General features: G+C 46.1%; 1 protein-coding gene across 1 annotated transcript in view; it reads right to left on the bottom strand.

Moving 5' to 3' along the window:
* Positions 1-9,175: 9,175 nt before the first annotated feature.
* Positions 9,176-22,235, bottom strand: part of LOC147712331 (uncharacterized) — a 240,567-nt gene continuing 227,507 nt past the window's right edge. The window contains exon 10 of the mRNA XM_086923032.1: positions 9,176-10,023. Within this exon, the coding sequence (XP_086779158.1) occupies positions 9,383-10,023 (641 nt within the window). The 3' untranslated portion in view covers positions 9,176-9,382. The remainder of the gene's footprint in view (positions 10,024-22,235) is intronic.

Genomic DNA, 22,235 nt, shown 5'->3' with positions numbered 1-22,235 from the left:
GTGTGACTTTGGGTCGAAACAAAATATGGTGCATTTCCTATTTTTCTGAGAGCTGTATTCCGGACCATGAAGAACTTTCATTATCCCACTATTAAAGGCCTTGAATATAAGGAAATGTATACATGCTCTGTATTATCTACAGCTTTTGAAAACAAGTAAATGTGTCAGATGGTTTATCATTTTATCCCTTCTGCGGTTATTAGTGGGAAAATAATTCATGCGCTGTTCTGCTTTGATAATGAACAATACTTTTTTATGTATAATGTATTTTATTTGGGTTTTTAACTGTGTGGTAATGGGCTCAAATGATGTTTATTGACCAATGGTGACTTTTTGATAAGTTGAACGGGATTGATATAGGTTGTTCATTTGATATGGATTTTAATAAGACTCATTGACTTGATCTGTATGCACTTTGGCACGTGTGCAGTTTGCCCATTGACTTATCTTCTGTAAAGTTATCATGAAATGTTCTTTGTCTTAACTATACACAGTGAGTAGTTATGATTTTAATTGCATTTTAATTGCATGCTTGACTCTTTTATGGTTAAGGACATAGAATAAAGGAATTTGATGATACAGTGCTTAGAATCAAGCCTTTTAAGCTCACAGTCACAAAATGCTAGGGATGTAGGTTGATATGGTAGAAAGATAAACACTTTGAAGCCTATTCACAAACTGTATATTAAAGTGCATTTTGTAGTGCTACAATTGTCTTTAAAACAAACTAGTAAAATGCTATGCACAACCTAGATGCAGAGCTTAATCCTCTGCTCCTCTTATTTTTTTCTGTGCGGGGACAACACCACAATTGCAGATTCTCTGCACACGTAAGTGTACATTTTAGAAGTAAATGTGGGAGTGGCAGAGGGATTGGCATGGAAATGGGAAATACTTACTACTGAAGGGGAAGGGTTTAGGAAAGAAAAAGGAGAGGTTAAAGGAGGGTCACCAAGGGGTTGAAGGAGGGATTGCACCCACTCACAAAAGAGTAAGCCCATTGCTATACAAACTGCACTTCCAAAGTTACTAAAGCGGAAAATAGACCCAAAACAATAGTAAATTACTCCAACTCAGAGCTGAAGTAAGTCCAGCACCACACGTGGCCAATCAATGGTACTGAAACACCCTCCAACAGAAAATAATGTGATGTAAGGTTACTTAAAATAACACCAAAAGTAAACGCCACAACTGCAGAGAGTCCCTGTGGTACAATATGGGCAAAAGTAAAAAAAGATTATTTAACTTGGAAAACGTTTGTAAAAATATTTTATTTTAAATATTAATGTAAAATAATTTTGTATATTTATTTAAACTGAGGAAATAACGAAAACAAAACTAGATTTTGAATACAAATTTGAATATTTTAACTAAATTTCATTATATTATAATTATTTTTCTCACATTTAAATTAAAAAATAAATTCCCACCTAAAGCAAAAGAAATATGCATTAATATTCATTAAAATTGATGTGTAAAAGTAATTTCATTATTTTAATAACATTTATTGCATTAATTTTAATTTGTAAATAGTAACTTGTAGAATTAAATCACAAATATGTACTATTTATATTTATTTTTTAACAATCAGTTACATTCCCCTCAGCTGGCTAATGGCTGTCCCTTAGTTGGTCATCCGGTGGAGGAACATGGCGGCAGGCTGACGTCTGCCGAGGGAGCTCCGGACCGGGAGGTGGTTTCCCCGAGGAAAAGGCAGCGACAAAGGCCCAAAAACGGTGAGAGCAGAGCGGATCATTTCTAGATTCATGCGAGCGGTTTTCTGATGGCGCTCATCTCTGTTTTTCCCCACTAAACGGAAAGTTAATCGAGCAAGAGGAGGCGGCGGCGTTTACACCAGCCTAGGAGTGTGCCCGGCACTAGGACCCTGGGGGAGCAGAGGGACGGTGAGAACGAGGACGGAGACGGAGTCAGGAAGCGAAGGCAGCCGGCGGTGAGACAGTTACTTAACGCACATCGGTGGGGTGTGTAATGAGCTCGATTAGGCTTCTTCCAGAATTCGATTCTGGTCCAACGGGCGGTGAAGTCAAAGGTCCCTGTATCCCTTCTACAGCGCAAAAGGAGAGGAGGTATTTCGGCAGAATAGCGTGGGGATCGAGGGACTGGGCTTATGCGTGGGGGCAAGCTAGGCGGCTGTTGGCAAGAGTAAGCTTCGGCTCGCCGCTAATTAACAATTTTGCGTATCGTGCCTCGCTAAAGGAGGGTGAGGAGAAGGAGGGTGAGGAGAAGGGGGGCCAAAAACCTAGGCACCAGAGGAGCACTGTCGTGCTGAAACTGAGCAGTGGAGGGGCAGTATGTAAGCTGCAGCGTTTGCTACAGGATAAGGGCATGGACTCTGAAGCAAGTTCAATACCAGTGAATCTGCCTACACACCCCAGGCAAGACGAGGAGATAGTCGCGCTCTCAGAGAATCTGGTGGGGGAGGTCTATAAGAATAAGAATAAGACTGCCATTAAAGATAAGGGAAAGATTAAGGTGCCCTCTAACATACCCTCTAACGTACCCTTTAACGTTCTTTCCTCTCCCCCCACCTCCTCCCCCATTCAAACCACTAGTCAGGAATAGGTATCAGTTAAGGTCAAGATTCACGATACAGAAGTCAGGAGCTGAGGTACCCGTCACTGTCTCTACAGGTGTCATCCTAATCTCCCCGATAGGAAGAAGAAGGAGGAGTAGTAGGAGTAATATCGTGGGGGAAGTGACTAAGCAAAAGCTAAAGCAGAAGCAAAAGCTGAAGCCACTAAAGACCTGCGGGACAGTTCCAAAGCCCACCCCTTCCTTAAAGGCCTATTTTAAAATAATGGAGAAGGTGGTTGACACCCCAATAGGGGGAGGGAGTGCCCCCTGTCCCAGTTCATCAGGATCACCGGGCCCGTCTAGTCACCCTATGTCAAAGGGCCCAAAAGCTACAGACCCACAAAGTGTCAGAAATTTATCAGATCACACTTCTCCTGATATACCAGGTGTTTCTTTCGCAGTGACTCTAAAAAACAGCTATACAGTACTGGGACAGTTAGAGGATGCAACGAGTCAAGAGAGTCAGGAGAGGTTAGAGGAAGAGCTAGTGCAAGAAGATGAAACCAGAATAGAGGGAGGACCTTCAGGTCAGAGGCCGGCACAGGCCGCTCAGGCTAGCCCCCTACCTCCTGCAAGATCGTTGGAGACAACCCCGGACGCAGGCTTGTCACAGGTGGGAGCTCTTCTTTTAAGTCTTAGAGAGGACTTGTTGACAAAACTTGATCAGAAATTTGACACATCCGAGGCCAACCAAAAAATCATTCACGATCAGTGCGCCAGTCTGGAGCAAAAATTGGTGGATGTCAGTAAACGCACAGAGGTGCTGGAGGAAGATGTTAGTTTCTTAAAAGGAGCCTCACAAAGACATCAAAGAGCCATTGAGACACTAAGAGCGTGAAATAGAGACCTTCAGATGGACGTGGAAAGATTAGAAATCCACTCAAGAAGGAACAATCTGAAATTTTTGAAAATTCCTGAAGGGCTGGAAAATGGGGATGTTAAAGCCTTTATATGTAAAATCCTCAGAGAGAGCGTCCTAAAAGACAGTCCAGAAATAGATCTTGAAAGGGAGATACAAAGAGCTCACAGAGATCCTTTTAGGCAGCGCTCAGGGAGGTCAGAGCCACGAAAAATCTTGGTGAATTTTCTATCCTTTTCGGTTAAAGAATTAATTCTGAGTAAAGCTCTGAAGGAAAAATCCCTACAATTAGGTTCAGCTAACTATTTGATCCGTTCTGATGTGGGGAAGATAACAGCACAAAGGCAGTGGGAGTTGGGGAGTCGAATGCCTGAGCTGAGGAGCTTAGGGGCACAGGTGCAGATGAAGTTCCCTGCCTTTTTGAGAGTGGTTTGGAAAAACAAAACTCATAACTTTAATTCAGTACAAGAGGTCGACTCCTTCCTCACCTTGATGCGCGAAAAAACATCTGAGGAAGATATATAGGTCTCTGAAAAGCCCCGGGGGGGTAGAGAGCAAAATTAGTTAGATCTGTAGCTTAGAATCTAAGCAACACGTGTATTAAGGTGATAAATGGTGTGTGTGGGGTCTCTGGGTCTCTGGGTGCGAGTAGTTTTCAAAAAACAAGGAAATATATGGTAAAGAAAATCAGGAGGTTGAAAAAGAAGGGAAAAAAGAGGGCTACAATGTAAAAAAAAAAAAAAAAAAATAACAATAATAAAAAAAAAAATAAAAAAAAAAAAAAAAAAAATTCTCTTTCAAGATAAAGGGTGTTCAACTTGGAAAAGTAGGGAAGAGGGGATGAATTGATTAATCTATTTAGCCTTTGTCGTATATATATATAGAAAAATAACGCATAAGGGTTTCCACCCGGGAGTCTGGTGAGCTCCCGACTGGCGACAAGATCGCCGTAGGAGTAAAGGGGGGGGTTCCTCAGGGGAGGGGGGGAGGAGGGAGGGGAGCAGGGGAAAAAAGTAAAATAAATCCTCATATTGGTTTGAAAATAATTCATGTTCAGGTAGGGACCTGGCTCAAAATGCTTAAAGGGATCTTAGAGAATTATGGCCGATACGATATATAGCATAAAACTTATAAGCTGGAATGTTAATGGGTTAAGGGACAGGACTAAAGCAAGAAGGGTCATAGATTTTTTGTTCAGATCAGGGGCACATATTTGTCTATTAGAGGAGACGCATGTGGAGAGGGAAGAATGCAGTCAAATATTTGGGAGATGTAGATGGGTCCAGGATATCATTTCCTCGGGACAAAGCGGTAGTACACGGGGGGTGGCCGTGATTATTAGAGCAGGCATGGGGATCAGGTTGATAAAACACGAAACAGACATTTCAGGCAGATGGTTGATAGCTTCTTTGATGGTGGGAAGCGCCCCTTTGGTCTGCGCAGTATACTATGGCCCGAATCTAGACGCCCCGGGGGCTTTGATGAAACTTAAAACCAACTTAATAGAGACAACAGGCCCGATAATTGTAGGGGGAGATTTTAATCTTATTTTTGATAGAGATCTTGATAGAACATCAAGAGTGAGATTTTCCCCCCCAAAAAAAACTAGTCTAGAACTTAAGAATATCATGAGGGATTTTAATTTGATGGACATTTGGAGATTTAAAAACCCAGGGGGAAGAGATTATTCTTTCTACAGTAGAAGATATGGGCACCATTCTAGGATAGATTTTTTCCTGGTAGATAAGAACCTCTCATCGGCAGTCGACTCTATATCTTATGTCCCTGCAATTCTGTCAGGCCACTCAATGGTGGAAATGGTAGTCAATATGAAACAGAAAAAACATTACAGGAGATGGACACTGGATCGGACGCTGCTGCTAGAAGAAGGAGTCAGACAGGATTTAGTTACCCAGTCTGAAGAATTTTTTATGGTCAATACAGGGTCAGCAAATAAACAAATCGTCTGGGAATCGTATAAAGCTTTTTCCCGAGGCTTGTTAACAACTCTGATGATCAGGAGGAATAGCCTGAGGAAAGAGAAAAGGGAAGCATGGATTTCTAGAATCAAGCTTAAGGAGCTGGAGTTACAGAGGGCATCGGCAGAGGAGTCGGACAACAGGCAAATACATCAGAGAGAGCTCGATTGTCTGCGAGCAGAATTTCAAGCAGGGTTGGACAAGGATTTGAAGGAAAAGTGGGACATTAGTAATTTACAGCAGTTTGCTTACGGTGAGAAGTGTGGACGTCTCCTGGCCTGGAAGGCCCGAGCCGACAGAACAAGAAATCAGATAGATAGTTTGGTTTTATCAAGTACAGGGGAAAAAACTAACGAGGATGACTGTATCAGAGAAGAAGCAAAGAGATACATGCAGTCTCTTTATGGACCTAACTCCTCTAGGGGTAAGCAACAAGCAGAATCCTGGTTTGCAAATGTCCAGCTCCCTAAGCTATCTGAGACAGATTGTTCTTACCTTAGTTCAGAAATCAAAGAAGGGGAAGTCAGGGCTCAGGTGGCGAAAATGGCTAAGGGCAAAGCCGCAGGCCCAGATGGGCTTCCAGTGGAGCTGTTTAAGATCGTTTTAGAGCAGATCATAGGGGTTCTGACCCTATTGTTCAACGAAGTCTTACTCAGGGGAGGACAGGTCCCTAGGTCTTGGGCTGAGGCAACGGTCACATTACTGTTGAAGCCAAATAAGGACCCGAGTAGGATAGAGTCCTACAGGTCCATTTCACTACTAAATGTGGACTATAAAATATTCGCAGGGGTATTGGCTACGAGACTAGCAAAGGTAGTAAAATCGGTAGTACATTGTGACCAAAGGGGCTTCATTCCGGACAGGCAGCTCAATGAGCTGACCTTTCAAGTGGTGGCAGCGATTGATGTAGCTCAAGAAAAGAAGCAGCCTCTGACCATAGTAGCAGTAGACGCCGCGAAGGCATTTGACCAAGTTGACTGGAACTACTTGTGGTTGGCGATGGAAAAATTTGGCTTTCCGATGAACTACATAACAGCCATTAAGCTTTTATACTCAGACCCAACAGCAAAGGTCCTAGTAAATGGTTCTCTGACTGAGCAGTTTCATATCTCCTGAGGCACTCGTCAGGGATGTCCCCTATCCCCCCTTTTGTTTGACTTGTATATAGAGCCCTTCGTTTGTTTATTAAGGGCAGATCCAATAATTAAACCCTTTAAGATTGCGGATATGGAGTTTAAGTTGGCTTTGTACGCGGATGACTTGTTAATGTATACAATAAATCCGGATGTGGCAATCCCCAGACTATTAGATCTTGCAAAGGGGTTTGGTAATATTTCGGGGTACTCAATCAATGCCGAAAAGACGGAAATAATGGAATGGAACCAGCAGTCTAGCTCGATAGGGAAGAAGAATAAAATGAGGTACCCGGGAATCCATTTGGTCAATGAGATAGATGAAATCCCCAAAATTAACTTAGAAAGGATCATTAAAGATACAATTGCTTTATTGCAACGTTGGTCCTCTCTGCCTTTAAACATATATGGGAGAGTGAATCTCCTGAAAATGATAGTGCTCCCTAAGGTCACTTTTCTATTTAATGCCATCCCATTATCTTTTCCAGCACCCTTAATTAAAAAACTACAAGGAAAATTGGGCTCATTCATTTGGAATGCCAAAGGCCCTCGTATAGCATGGAAGAAATTAAGAAGGGGTCTCAAGACAGGAGGACTCGCCTTTCCAGACTTAATGCTGTATTGCCACGCTTTTCATTTTAAGCATTTTAGAATTATGGCGGGTCGTATGGACCAATCATCAATGGGGTTGCTATTCTCTGTTCTATTAAAGGAGGTTCCTCAGGGTTCCAGTTTTTGTCTTTACAAGTTTGGGGACCCAAAATTCTTTAAAAAAGTAAGGTTGAAGATTTTAAGGTCAGCTTTGAAAAATTGGGTATTTGTAAGGATTAAACTAAACATTACTTATTACGCGCCGCAGGCACCCATATGGGACTCACCAGGCCTCCCAGCCTGCCTTAATGATCAACTGTCACTACCTTTGAAGCAGGCAGGGCTGCAGAGGTGGGGAGATCTGCAGGGAGATGGCCAACTCTTAAGCTGGGACACATTGTCCAATCTAACTAGGGGGGCCCTGACGCGGTTTAAATACTACCAATTGTCAGGCTGGTGGACAACGAGATCTGGGATACCCAATGATAATAACCCCCCTAACCCTAAATTTGATGCGGTAGCTAGAAGGGGTAAGTGGAAAAGCCAAATATCTTTTTGGTATTCGGCAATGTTAGAAGGGGAGGATGTGACGGAGGCTGAAATCAGTAAATTGTGGTGTAACGCTCTTACACCGACTAACGGGCCTTTTTTGGATTTCTGGCGCGACTCCTTCAGGGTGTTAAATGCCGTAATCAAGCCGGCTGCGCTGAAAAGGAATCACATATACACCATGTATAGGGTCTATATAACTCCGAAGAAATTGGCAAAATTCTCAAATATTGACTACAATTGCCCAACGTGTGTGTGGCCTCTTGAGGGCAGACGATGTTCATATGTTTATGGATTGTCCTGATTTAGCGGACTATTGGGGGAAGATAAAGAAATTTTTGGAAGAAGTTCTCTCAATGCCTATAGCACTCCCAAGGTTTACAGTCATGTTTGGGCTTGTTATGAACTATCAAGTTAATGACCTTCCCACTAAATTTGTATTTTTTACCATCCTCTTAGCAAGGCGCGAGATTTGTAGGGCATGGAAAGATCCAGCTCCCCCAACCTTTGCTAATTGCCTGAGGCAGATTATGTTAACTTGTAAATCAGATGTGGCATGCGATCCCAGAAGTGTGACGAATGTTTGGGCAGCCTTGGTGGCATGGCAATCTCGATGATTGGTTTTCCAATGATTTGTCTGGAGCCCTGCTGGTTCCCCGTACTCCTAAGTAGCAAGGGGCGCACACAGATCGGCGAAAGAAAAGGAGTTTGGAGGGGAAGGTAGTGGCTGCTTGAGGGTACGGGCAAACCAACTTGCATCAGGCCAAAACCAACGAGGGTCGGTGCAGAACGGCCAGCAGTGCATGGAGGAGCCAGTGTCCCATCAAGAGTTCCATTTGTGATATATGAGGATTACCAAAAAAATAAATAAAAAAAAAATAAAAAAACAATCAGTTACATTTATTGATGGTTTTAACGATTCTAAATAATTTAAATTAACATTATTTCTATGGATTTTACATTTAAATACCCACCTCCATTTTCTAATAGGGGTTGGGGGGGGGTTGGGTTGTTGCAGTACCAGTGGCTGGATATGTGTGATGCTGGACTTACTCCTAAATGTGACTCCACCACCTTTGTTAGGGGTTAGAAAGGTGTAAGTCCACACTTTGAAGTAACTTTCCACTCGGATCCTGCGAATAGCCAAAACTAGTACAGCTACTCCAAAGTGTAGGAGTAAAGTTTCAAGTGTACATTAAGCAGGAGTGTAACTTACATTTGAATAGCTCGATACATTCAAAAACAGTATCAAATATACCATGAATTTGTGCATACAACATAACAGGACACAGGACGGAATCAATGAGCTCTTAGTGCTTGTAGTCTAAATAAGGCCGAATGCTGAGCTACCTTATTCAAAAAAGATCCGATCCCATGTTATTTTATGCACATTTTTCATAATAATTTCAAACATCAAGATAGAGCCTCAGAATTCTAAGATATAACTTCATCCCTATTTTTCAGTGCAATTTTTCTTTTTAGTGATGATATCCCCTTAGGGATGTTACGACTTTCATGACTATTTTGTGAAAGATTGGTGTTTCCAGTCGAGGTTACATTTTTGCATACATGCAATGACAATGATTAAATTCACTCTGTCTGTGAAATAAGTCATTTCTTGTGACCACAGATTTTTCACATTAAGACATTAGATGGTTGGTTTGTAGGTTAATTCGTCATGTTGGGTTCCTTGCAGTGATAATGTTCTGAAGAGGTGCCGTTTGAAACGTTTCCAGATGCGTTCTCTGGTGCCTACTGAGGTTTTGTTGAAAACTGAACCGTTTCTTGCACTCCATGCATTGATAAGGTCTCTCCCCCGTGTGAGTTCTTTGGTGTCGAATAAGATGGTGCCTCAGACTGAAATTATGCCCACACACCATGCAGTGATAAGGCCTCTCTCCCGAATGGGTTCTGTGGTGTCTCGTAAGCTCAGACCTTGTTTTGAAGAATTTCCCACAGTGAAGACATGCATAAGGCCTGAAATTCATCCGGGCATTTGGCTGATGACTGAGAAGATTTTCATGCCACAAATTTCTCTCAAAAGCTTTGTATTCGTTCGAGCCCTGAATGCTGGAGGAACTTTGTCGGAATAAGGAATGTTTTGGACGCATGGAAACATTCTGGCAGTGAGCGGTTTTCCCGCTTGCCAGGTCACGATTGCCTCTTAACCACAAGTGACTTCTGGAACGTGTTCTTTCCACGATGCTTTTGTGAAAGTTCCCTTGAGTTGTCTCGTGCAAAACGTTACCTTCTCTTGTTATTTTAGTGTCTGCTACTGAGGAACCCGGTGTTATTTTCCTGTTCCTGCTTTCTTTGCCTAGTAGATTAAAAGTAAAGTTATTACATTTTGACACGTAAAAGAAAGAATAAAAAAATCACTTTTTATATAATCAGGCCCTCTGCTCCAGAAAGACCAACCTGGTAGAACACAATAACATCCTGACTTAGTCATGAGGCTTGGTGGGTTATACAGCCTGAACACTCTACACGGCGGACTTTGTCAGTTTTAGACTAGTGCAAGGCAGTTTTGTAGCAGTTACAAAATTCAGAAATTAAGCATCCGCATAATTAGAGATGCATTAGTACCTCATCATAAAGCCATTCATCAAATTCAAAGCTATCGAATGACCAAGAAGTGGTGAAAAGAACTGGTACAAACGAAAAGAAAGAGATAAACACTTCGGATGAATCCAACTATATCAAGGATAAAATCCAATACATACTGACACGGTTCAGGCAGTGGGTGCACACTCAGATGTGGTGTATTAGAAGCAGACTCTAAGGGTGTGAGGGGGTAATGACTCCAGGCTTCTTTTGCGGAATGCAACTTTTTTACTCCTAAGTAGTACTACAACTAAGTGAGAGATTCTCAGAGTGAAAAACCCATCAAACCTTGCACAACTGTGGCTGTCTTACCACTACATTCCAAAACACATTAACTTGGTTTCATTACAATTTATCATTGTGTTTGTTTGTATTTATTTTAGGTAACAATGCATGTGCTTGGATAAGTCATTTCACTCATACGGAAGCTCTGGTAGGACAGACATACACATTTGTCCATTTGTTTCCTATTCTTCTTAATGCTTTTATATCAGTCTTTAATGTGCGTCTCTTTATGAATTACATTACACATCACTAGATAGTACTGCAGACAGTGGCGTGACGCAAAGAGATGGGCCACCGTCAGAATGTTATGAAGGGCTTTCATGTCTCCAATATCTCAAAAATGCTAATAGGTTTTAGGCTGAATGGAGGTAGACTGAAGGGGTGGTGGCCCCCCATCCGCCGCCTGGGCACGTGCCCAGGCTTCCCACGTACATAGACTGGACCTTCAACCTATCAATGAAGGTCCTTTCAGACCCAGCTCTCCACTGCATCAGCAACCACTGCCCCTGCCCGCGTTCTCCTCTCTCCTCCTCTGCTTTTTCACTTTCTCCTTCTTTTTCACATTTACATCCTTGTTCTCAGCACTTATGTGTCTTTTTTCCCTTTTTTTTTCTCTCTCTCAATCAATGCCATTTCCTCTCTCTGTCAATCACTTTCTGTGTTTCCCATCCTTTTGCTTTCTTTTCCCAAAGTTTGGCTTTGTTTCTGTCACCATCTTGCTCTGTTACCTCGTGTCTGGCTCCTTTGCCTTTTTCACTCTTTTATTCATTAACCTTTTCTCTTGCTCAATCACTTCCTTATTTGTCACTTTTTTTTGGTCTGTCTCCTTGCGCTTGGTTGCTTTCCCATTTTTTAGGTCTCGCTCAAGACCTATTGCATTCGAGTTGCTTGTCAAGTGACATAGAGCTGGACACGAGCGCCGATTGCACATCGTGCACGCGCATGCCCAGCTGCCGCCCCCCTAGCCGTGCACATATTTTGCTCCACATTCACAGCGGCAGCCTCTCAGAATCACGCGCGCACACAGCCACACTCACGGAAGCACACACACATGCGCGCGCGCACACACGCACACACACACCCCCCTCCTCCTCCCCCTTACCTCAGCACATCTCTTGTTGCACATTTACAGCGTCAGCCTCTCCCATTCACGCACGCACACAGCCACACTCACGGCAGCACACACACACGCGCGCGCGCACACACACAGGCATACACACACACACCCGCACCACTCCAGAGACAAGCCAAGCCATATGCATATCATGTTTGGTTAAGATGAAATCGGAACCATCTAGGTCGGGGTGGGGAGGCTTGTGACATGTATATTCTTACTTGGCCTACCTAACCTATTTACAACATGACACCTGGGTGTAAGATGCTGGATGCAAGTGGGCTGTGGTTGCGCAGCATGTTGGAGGCGAGGATTGGGCGGGGTGCTGGCACCTAGTCGTGCGACTGACGCTTCGTCCAAATGAGGAGGGGCGGGGGGGGGGGTAGTTCAGGGGCGGTCGCGGTGGAGCTCAGTTTACTGCTGGAAAAGCGTAAGAAGCATGGCCCCAGGGCTGCAAGAATGGTATTATCACCCCATTGCCCCCCCTTTTTTTCTTGGCTGTCTCCCTTGCTGCCACACCATCAACTAAGAAGCAAAGGACGGCTGACAACAGGGGGTGGGGGGGACGTGAGCCAGGTGGTGAAGTTGGGCATGCAGGACACGGAGGGGGGCAGGTTTGCAGGAGAGGTGCGCATCGGTCTGCGGGGGGGGGGGGGCGTGCGAGGGTTGGGGGCTCTGTTTCAGAGGGAGTTCTCGGGAGGGGACAAAAGGTGGTGGGGTCTATGCAAAGAGGAATTAATTACGACGAGATATTGCAGCACTAAGCCTAGGACTGGGTTTGGGCTGGGGGTAGGGGGGGGGTGGCAGGACGCAAAAAAGGTGTAAAAGGGGTGGGAGACAGAAAGGGCGCCAAAGGGAGTGGGGGGATGGGTCACAAACTCAAAAAAACGGTCAAAAGAGGCCTGCATTAATTGGACTACGTTTATTCCAACATAACTTGAAACGCTGGACCCGGCGCTTTGCTCACCTCTGGTTGTGCACTAAAAGCACGCAGCACGGAAACAGATTTACTACGTTTATTCCAACATAACTTGAAACGCAGGACCCAGCGCTTTGCTCACCTCTGGTTGTGCACTAAAAGCACGCAGCAGGGACACAGATTTTCTCCCGACCCTCACGCACTGCAGTGCCAGGGAGATGGTGGCGCCAAACTTCTGTCCAACCTTTGCCGTCCTGCGCAGAAGCTGATTGCCAACAGTTCTCGCGTGATAAGATCATCGGCATTAACATTATACGTTCCCCTTATCTGTAGATGTTAATATTACTTTTTCAAAACTCAACACGACCCAGGTGTGAAACAAAAGTAGGACCAGCTTGAAGGGCGAAGGAGACAGTCAAGTGCACGAGCAGAATCTAAAATGAGAACGCGCTTCCACGAGCCGATTCTAAAATAGGAACGCGCCTACGAAGGACAGCTTTTCCGCCTTCAATTGCATTTGATTGGTCCTTGCCAGAAGACCTGCTGGGCGTTAATTATTCAGAAAAGGGGGTATTTTGCAGTGAGAAAGGGACTCATGTCTGAGTATACCCTGCCACACCTATAATTATGGCAGAGTGCTCCTGTCCTGAACACTGGTGAGCAGGCGCCTTGCATTTGTTCACTTATGATTGGAACCTCTCGGGTAGACGTGCTTCGGGGCCTGGAGGCATGCTGTGATAATTGCTATGCTATTTACTTTTCCTTTGTTGTGATCGTGAGCAGGCGGCTTACTGGCGCCACGCGTTCATTAGGAATTAAAGTTGCACAGCAGGCGATAATTAGAGCGGCATGTTTTAGGACTTTTTTATAACGTTTTCCATTGCTGTATTGATGTTGTCATCTCTATGTTCTCTATATTTCCATTAGCAGGGGCCTTGGTGGAGAGAGCTGCTGGAAGCCAACTCAGCCCTTTGAAAATCAATGGACTTGCAGTGGTTTATCCTCGAGTCTATGTTGGTGTTTAAATTCACACTTGGTTTACTCAAGTTATACGGCGTTGCTCGGGACCCTTCTGCACCCCTTAGTATTGATATTGATTGCATTCACAAGTCCTGGTACATAAAAGTGAGTACATATCTGCAACAAAATGTGTTATTTTTATTCTCCAGTTTGCTAAGATTGTTTTTGGTTAACTAAACAAGATCAGCGAGTTGTTGAGTAGCAAATGTTACCAGTGTAGGGTTAGTTAATGAGCTCCACGCTGGGGGATGACTTCAATGGAAGCTATGTCTTCTGATTTTATCATAGTTACACCCTGGAGTTACATGATGAGTCTAAGAATGTTACCACAGTTTAACAGATCTTGTCTTCCCTTTGATTGGTATACTTGGGCATCACAGAAGTTTGTTTGAGATGGGGCTACCAATAATACTTATTTTATCTTTGGAGGGGCTGTTTAACTTTTCTTCACTCCGATAGATCTCAGTTGCCAATTGTGGGGCTTGTGCCTTAATATTAATCACTTGTCGCAAGGTTCCTATTTGCATTATTGCACTATCTGCCATAGCTGTGGTCTTGGGCCTACTTGTGCTTGTTGGAATTATTTTAGAGCGCACTCATCACCTTGGTTTGCAGCAAGGTTTAAACTGTTAGAAATACTAGCTGCTGTTTTAAACTTCACTCCTGTGATTTTGCTTGAATCCATGCAGTTTTATGCTTTTTGGTGATTTTAACGAATGCAGCTGCGACTTTTCTTGTCGGGCGACTTTATGCTCTTCATGCGATGTGAGCTCTACCACTGTCTTGGTGTTGCCATGTTGACTGGTTTTGTCCTGTGGTGATCATCCTTGCCCCCTAAGATTTGCTGCTGGATGAGGTTCTGTGATTGTGACCTTGTGGTTCTTGTTCATTGCCTTTCTGGGATTGATTGCTGCTCTCTGCATACTCCTCCATTGGGCCTATCACAGTTTGAGCCAGGTTTGTTTTGTTTATGCACCTTATTCTGCCCTTTTCGAGTATCGCTTTGATCAGCCTTCATTATGGACGAGTGGTTTTTCTCCTGACCCTCCTTGTTACTGACAACTGCGTCTTGATTGAGGGATCCTTCTGCAGTTTGTTAATCGCTTTTTTACTGCTTTTGAAACTGTTAAAAATTGGATAACGTTTTTTTACTGAGCTGTGCATTTGTTCTAAGGAGACCTTTATTTTTGCCTTTGCACTGCCTCTTCCTTTCACATTTTACTGAGACTGGGCTGTTCCTTTTTAGGTCTCGTAGAGAGACCTATTACAGTCAAACCAGAAAGCTGAGGATTTGTAGAAGTGCACATGCTCGTGAACGCGCTTCTATCCCCCTGCCTTGCTCTTCAAAGGCTCCCCTTACCATTTGCTCCTGTTTCCCCACCCACTGCTTCACACTTCACGGCCGCCAGGCCGTGACTCGCATTTCTTTTCTCTGTGCCCTCACCTCTCCAGCCCCTCCCTGCTTGCCGTGCTCCTTGCTTCCAGCCCAGGCCAAACTCATGCCTTCAAAACGTGACAGCATTGTACAGCCCGACTGCCTTTTAGTCTCCATCAGTGTGTTAAAGTGCATGTTCCCGTGCACGAGCTTACCATTTGCTCAGGCATTTCTCCTCCCCCTAATTAGTCACCCCTGCTGTTGCTGTCCACGGCCGGCCGTACTTTGTCTCGCATTTCCCCCCCCCCCCCCCCTACCCACAGAAATGCCAAGAGCTTGTTATCTCTTACTCCTTCTTTGTGTCTCTGTTTCTCTGGCAGTTTCTGTCTTCTACCCTTTCTCTCTGTTACACATTCTCTAGGTTTACAGTTCTCTTCACCTGTCTTGCTTCCTCTGCTACTACTCCTTTGTCGCAGTCCTATCCGTGTCTCTCCTTCTCTCTTCCTTACTCTGTATCTCTACCTCTCAGCCAGTATGCACTTCTCTTGCTCTCTATTTGCTTCTTCATCTCTCACGTGCTCCGTTTCTTCATCTCTCACGTGCTCCGTTTTCTCTCTTTTATTGCGTATATTTCCTGCCTCTTTCTCTTCGCCCCTTCCCCCTCTTACACTCTTTGTCTGCCTAGCGTCCCCTCTAACTCTTCCTTGCAGGCTTTGTTATGCAAATGGCGAGGACTGAATTTGATGATTCCAAAGTGCCCCGTCCGTGAAGTTAGCAGAGCTGGTTGTTCTTCCTGTGCGAGTGTTTGCCCGTGTCTATATGTCTGCTCCGATGAACGCTTGTGTGCACTCTATTTAAATGCATGTGTGCACACTGCTGTATAAGTGTGTGCTCTCAGTCGCGTTAGTGTGTGTTCGTGTCTATGTTTTGTGTTACCCTAGGTGCTCTAGTGTGAGTATGTGTTATTTTTTCAGTGTGTGCACCTGCGTGTAGTACCGTGGAGTTGGTGTGCGTGTACACTTTTGTGTCACTGTTGTTACACTTTGTTACTGTGTGCGCATACCTTTGTTCGTGTGTGGGTCCATACTTTTGGGTTTATGGGTCCACTTATGCTTTCCAGTCGCCTCTGCATCACAGTGTACGTGTACTCTTGTGTTAGCGCGTTTGTCTTACGTCACATTGTGAAAGCTTTTTTGTTGGTGCTTGTGTACTCATTGGTCAGAGTGTGCAGGTACTCTAGAATCAATATTTTTGTGCCCCAGTGTCCTTGTCTGTTCTTTGGTGTCATATTGTGCATGCACACAAATGTCAGTTTGTGTACGATTGGTGTCAGTTTGTGCATGTCTGTACTTTTGTGACTGGATGTGTAAGCTCTTCTGATAGTGGTTGTGCGCTTGGATCAGTGCGTGTGCTTTTCTGTCAATGGGTGTATGCTCTTAAGTGTGTGTCAACATGTGTATACTCTTACGTCAGTACTGTATATGTTTTTGTATCACTTTGTATGTGCTTGTGTCATCGTATGTTTGGGCTTGTTTGTTCTGTTGGAATATCAACTAGTACCATAGAAAGGCGTTTCTGCACAGCGCTGCACGAGTGACCCAGGGCTGTATTAACGGATCTGCGCACCAAATCGGGATTAAAGCTCCTCGCGCTGTCTGCTGTCCTAGGGAGCGCTGCGAGGCAATGCAGATGCTTTGGCAGGATGTCTGCGTGCGCCGTACATGCTGTATTGTGTCGGGCTTTCGGCATCATGAGCTCCGTTTACAAAACCCAAAATCAATAAGACAGCCTTGAGAGGGAGGGAGGAGAAATGTTTCTGCATAGATTGTCTGAACATAGTTGGTAGCCCATTTGGAGACACTTATTGCACAACCAGAGGCAAATTGCTAGGCAGTCATAATGATTTTTTTTTTTTTTTTGCAAGAGCGATGTAGCGTATTTGGAGTGGGTGAGTCACCACCTGGTTATTTGTGATTTCAAGTCTGTCAGACAACAAGGACTTTTCTAGGACTGGTTTAGAGCCCTCACTTATTCTTTACATATTTTTAAAGACATTCTATAGCCACATTGATAAAGTAAATATTTTCGTATTGGAACACAAGAGAGCTGTGTCAGCAGTGCTCTTTTATGTCAATGCATCACAGCGAAAGTGAAAGTGATCTTTTTATTGATCGCAATGCAATCTGAAATATGACCTGTGTACTAATAGGCCACTTCGGAAACTGTCCCTTCACAGAGAATAACAAAATCATCTGCCTAACATTTATTGGGTAAGGAAGATTAAGGCCCGGATTATGAACAACCTGCTATAGGACAAATGTTAAAACTATCTTCACACTCTTTCTCCCCTTTCTATACCTCTTTTAATCTGTTCATTCAACCATCCACCTCTATCCATCCACCTACCCACTCACCCATCCATCCAGACTCCTAGCCAGTCACCCACCCACACATCCATCTACCCATTCATCCATCTAGCATCAATGCATATTCTCTCTCTTGCTCTCGCTCTCTCTCTCACACACACACTTACTTTAATTATATATCTCTGTTTCTCCCTCTCTATTTTTCTGTAGCCCCCTCTGTACTATATGCAGTAAACGTTGGGGAGCTTAATAAAGTCACAGCAGCAACAGCAGTGACCTCTGGGCTTACAATGGCTCCAGTTCTATGTGAATGGTTTCTGATTACAGAAATGTGCTCTTTAGAGTAGCTTTGGTCCATTAAAGGGAGAGGTGCAGCTTTGAAAAAAAATTCCCATTTGGGGACATGTCCAGCGAGGCACATGCAGTCTGCTCCTACATACGCCATGTCTCACGTGTTGTTATCTAAGCAATGGTTTGAAATAGGGTTGCTAAACCAGAAGCACACACAAACACAACCACGCACAAGCACACAAACAACTACACATACATACACCCACTCACACACAAAACACTCAACAACACACAACACACACACACACACACACATATACAACCACAGCTGCAAAATCACACATACACACACCCACACACATACTCACAATCACAAATACAACCACACACACGGAAACACACACACATACATACACAACCACACAAGCAACCGCATTCACACCACACCGACACATACAACCACACACACAACCACGCACACACATACACACACACATACACACAATTACACATACAACTACACTCACACAAACACACACACAAACAAACATACAACTATACAGACACACACCCATACACACAACCACACGCACAACAACACACACACACACACACACACAAACACTTATAGACTTTTGTTGCAACTGGTGTTGCAAAATTAAGCAATGCCAATAGCTCAAACTTAATTAATGCGAGACCTATTGCATTGCAAATGCTTGTCATCTCTTGCCTCTGTATTGTTACCCGTTTGTGCTCAACATATTTGCTCCCTACTTACCCTTTGGCCCCTTCCGCCGTTCATCTGCTTTCCCTCCTTCCAACCACTACCTGCTCTCCTGTGCATCTTCCCACCTCTTCTTTCTGCCATAGAATATCCCGCCCGCACTCCTCTCCTCTCCCACCACCTGTTTAATGGTGGTTGCACAAAGCTGCCAAAGGTGTGCCAAAGGCAAGCCCATCCTCGCCTAGACCCTGCTCAGCGCCATGGCTCGTGGTCCTTCAAACCCCCACAGCTACACCATGGCGGGCTATGCGCCCTCGATCCCGGTTCCACACCGATTGCTGCTGCTGCACTGATCCATACTCCTTGACCACTGGATCAAGGACAGCACTCTCCCCAGCAGCTCCGCCTGTCTGCCGGTCCCCAGCCTCCAGCTTTGTGCCCTCTGTTCAGGGCTCCACCAGCAGCCTGTCCCTGCGCAGCTGCTCCACCCCTGCAGTTCGCCCGTTTGTTTGCTAGAGGCCCCTCCTGTCCCTCATTGTTGCCGTTGCCCTTGGGTGCCTGTATTCTGTGCCTGTACTTTGTTTATGTGTGTTTACCTGTTTCACTTTAGTGTGATTCTTGTTTCTTTTAACCTTCCTGTGTGCTTGCCTTGTTTTTCCCACTGCTGCTGCCCCTGCGGCCCGCCCTCCAATCCAGCCCGCTCCCACCCCCCTACCTCTGCTCCCGCCCCCCTCAACTCCATATGGCGACCTCTGCGCGGTCGCGCCACTGGGGCGCCTAAGGCAAGCCCGTCTGCCCTCTTCCGCACCTGGAACCCACCTAGCGCCAGACACCCTGGCCCCCACTAGCAACACAACACCCGACGCCGCTACAACGGCAACATCCTCCAAGCACTCAACGCCGGCCAACCCGCCAAACTGCTTCTAGGCCACCCCTAAGCTCACCCACGGACTTTTCACCTGCAGAAACTGCAGCTAAACCAGCCAGCGCACACTAACACGTCCTGCCCACCCCACCAAAGCAGGCCACAACCATCTCAGATGCATACTACTCAACACCCGCTCAGTCCACAAGCATGCCGTCGAACTCTGGGACCTTCTTGATTCATCCTCCTCGGACGTCGCCTTCCTGACGGAGACCTGGATGAACGACTGAACGGCGCCCGACATAGCCATAGCCATCTCGGACGGCTACAAGATCACCCGCAGGGACCGAAACAACAAACCAGGAGGAGGAATTGCCATCGTCCACAGGAACACCATCAGAATTTCGACCAACACAGAAGACTCCTACAGCATGGCCCAACACCTACACTTCCAGATCCATGTTGATCACAACACCACCCTCAGAGGAACCCTTGTCTACAGACCCCTGGTCCCCGACCACAGTTCAGCGGCTCCATCGCCGACCTCATCAGCACACAAGCCCTCAACCCCACAGACTACATCCTCCTTGGAGACCTGAACTTCCACCTTGAGAATGCCAACAACAGCAACTCCACAACCCTGATCGACAACCTCGGACTCAAATAGCTCATCACGGCACCCACCCACTCTGCCGGACATACACTCGACCCCATCTTCTCCGCTAGCAACCATGTCACTTTCAGCCACACCACCGAACTCCACTGCATCCACTTCTCCTTCGAGAAACACACTGCGCACAACCAAACGCAACGAATCCCACACCGCAGCTGGAACAAAGTCATCAAAGGCCAGCTCCTCACCGCGCTCGCCAGAGACACCCCAACCGAGCCCTCTGACGTCATCGCAGCGGCCCACAACTCCAGACAATGGATCAACGACTGCGCCAACACCCTCATCCGATCAGGAAACCCTCTAACAGGCGCACCAACACAAGAGCCATCTGGCTCAACGCCGACCTCCAGACAAACCTGCTGAAGACTCGAGAAGCAGTGGCGCCAAGACCAGACACCAGACAACCACGCAGCCCTCAAAAACGCCAGACGCAAGCACCACCAACTTATCTGATCCACCAAAAGGACCTCCTTCAAGGCACACATCGACAACAACGCACACAACAGCAAACAGCTCTTCAATATTGTGAAAGAACTTGCCACCCCCAGCTCCAGATCCGATGACATCCCGCCGTCGCAAGAACTTTGCAACTCCACCGCAGGTTCACAGACATCCACAACAGCTTTGACACCCAGACACCGACGACAGAAACCGACACCCCTGACCAAACGCCCACCAAACACACCGGCCTCCTGCTCTCCTGGAACAACGTCAACGACTAAGACACCACCAAAATCATGAACACCATCCACTCCGGCTCGCCTTCCGACCCTTGCCCCCACCACATCTTCAACAAAGCAAGCTCCATCATTGCACCTCAACTCGGAAAGATCATCAACAGCTCCTTCAAGACAACCACCTTCCCGGAGAGCTGGAAACACGCCGAGATCAACACCCTACTCAAGAAACCCAAGGCAGACCCAAAGGACCTCAAGAACTTTCATCCCATCTCCCTGCTCCCATTTCTGGCAAAAGTCATTGAGAAAACTGCCAACAGACAACTGACCCACTTCCTAGAGAAGGACAACATCCTGGACTCCTCCCAATCCAATTTCTGCAGTAATCACAGCACCAAAACCGCCCTCATCGCTGCCACTGACTACATCAGGACCCTGCTGGACAGCGGCAAAACAGAGGCCCTCATCCTCCTGGACCTCTTGGCCGCCTTCTACAACGTCTGCCTCCACACCCTGTGGCCACGCCTCCACAACGCAGGGGTCAGTGACAAAACGCTGAACTGGATCACCTCCTTCCTCACCTGCAGAACCCAGAGAGTCTGCTGCCCCTTTCCAATCCGAAGCCACCATGATCACCTATGTGTACCCCAAGGAACATCCCTCAGCCCGGCCCTTTTCAACATCTACATGGCACCACTCGCCTACATCGTCCTAGCGCACCACCTCAACATCATCTCATACGCTGACGACATGCAGCTGACCCTCTCCCTCACCCAAGGACCAGACCACCGCCAAATCCAACCTCCATGAGGGAATGAAGGCCGTGGCAGAGTTAATGAAGACCAGCTGTCTGAAACTGAACTCTGACAAGATGGAGGTCCTCATCCTCGGCTCCACCCCCTCCGCATGGGATGACTCCTGGTGGCTGGCCATGCTAGGAGCCGCCCTGACACCCTCCAACCATGCACACAACCTGGGGTTCATCCTGGACTCAATGCTCTCTTTGACCCAGCAAGTCAACGCGGTCTCCTCCTCCTGCTTCAACACACTCCGCATGCTCCGCAAGATCTACAGATGGCTCCCCACCGAAACCAGAAGGACGGTCACCAAAGCCCTCGTCAGTGTCAGGCTGGACTACGGCAACGCCCTCTACGCAGGAACAACGGCCAAACTCCAGAAAAGAATTCAACGCTTACAAAACGCCTCCGCACGCATCATCCTTGGAATTCCTTGACACAGCCATATCACATCCCACCTGAGAGACCTGCACTAGCTCCCGGTCAATAAGAGGATCACCTTCAGGCTCCTCACCCACGCTCACCAAGCACTCCACAAAGCCAGACCAGCATACCTCAACAAACTACTCACCTTCTACACTCAAAGCTATCAGCTTCGCTCCGCTGACCTACGCCCTCGCCACTGTCCCACGCATCTGCCGAACGACCACAGGCGGCAGATCATTCCCCCACCTCGCCGCCAAGACATGGAACACCCTCCCCATCCACCTGCGACAGACCCAGGACCTGCCGACCTTCATGAGACTCCTCAAGACCTGGCTGTTCGATCAGTAGCTGCTTCATCCCCCTCCGCCTCTAGCACCTTGAGACCCTCACGGG

The sequence above is a fragment of the Lissotriton vulgaris genome, chromosome 5, assembly GCF_964263255.1.
Source record: "Lissotriton vulgaris chromosome 5, aLisVul1.2, whole genome shotgun sequence".
Lineage (NCBI taxonomy): Eukaryota > Metazoa > Chordata > Amphibia > Caudata > Salamandridae > Lissotriton > Lissotriton vulgaris.
Note: the sequence above shows the minus strand (reverse complement) of the source record. Positions and strands in the feature narration are given on the sequence as shown.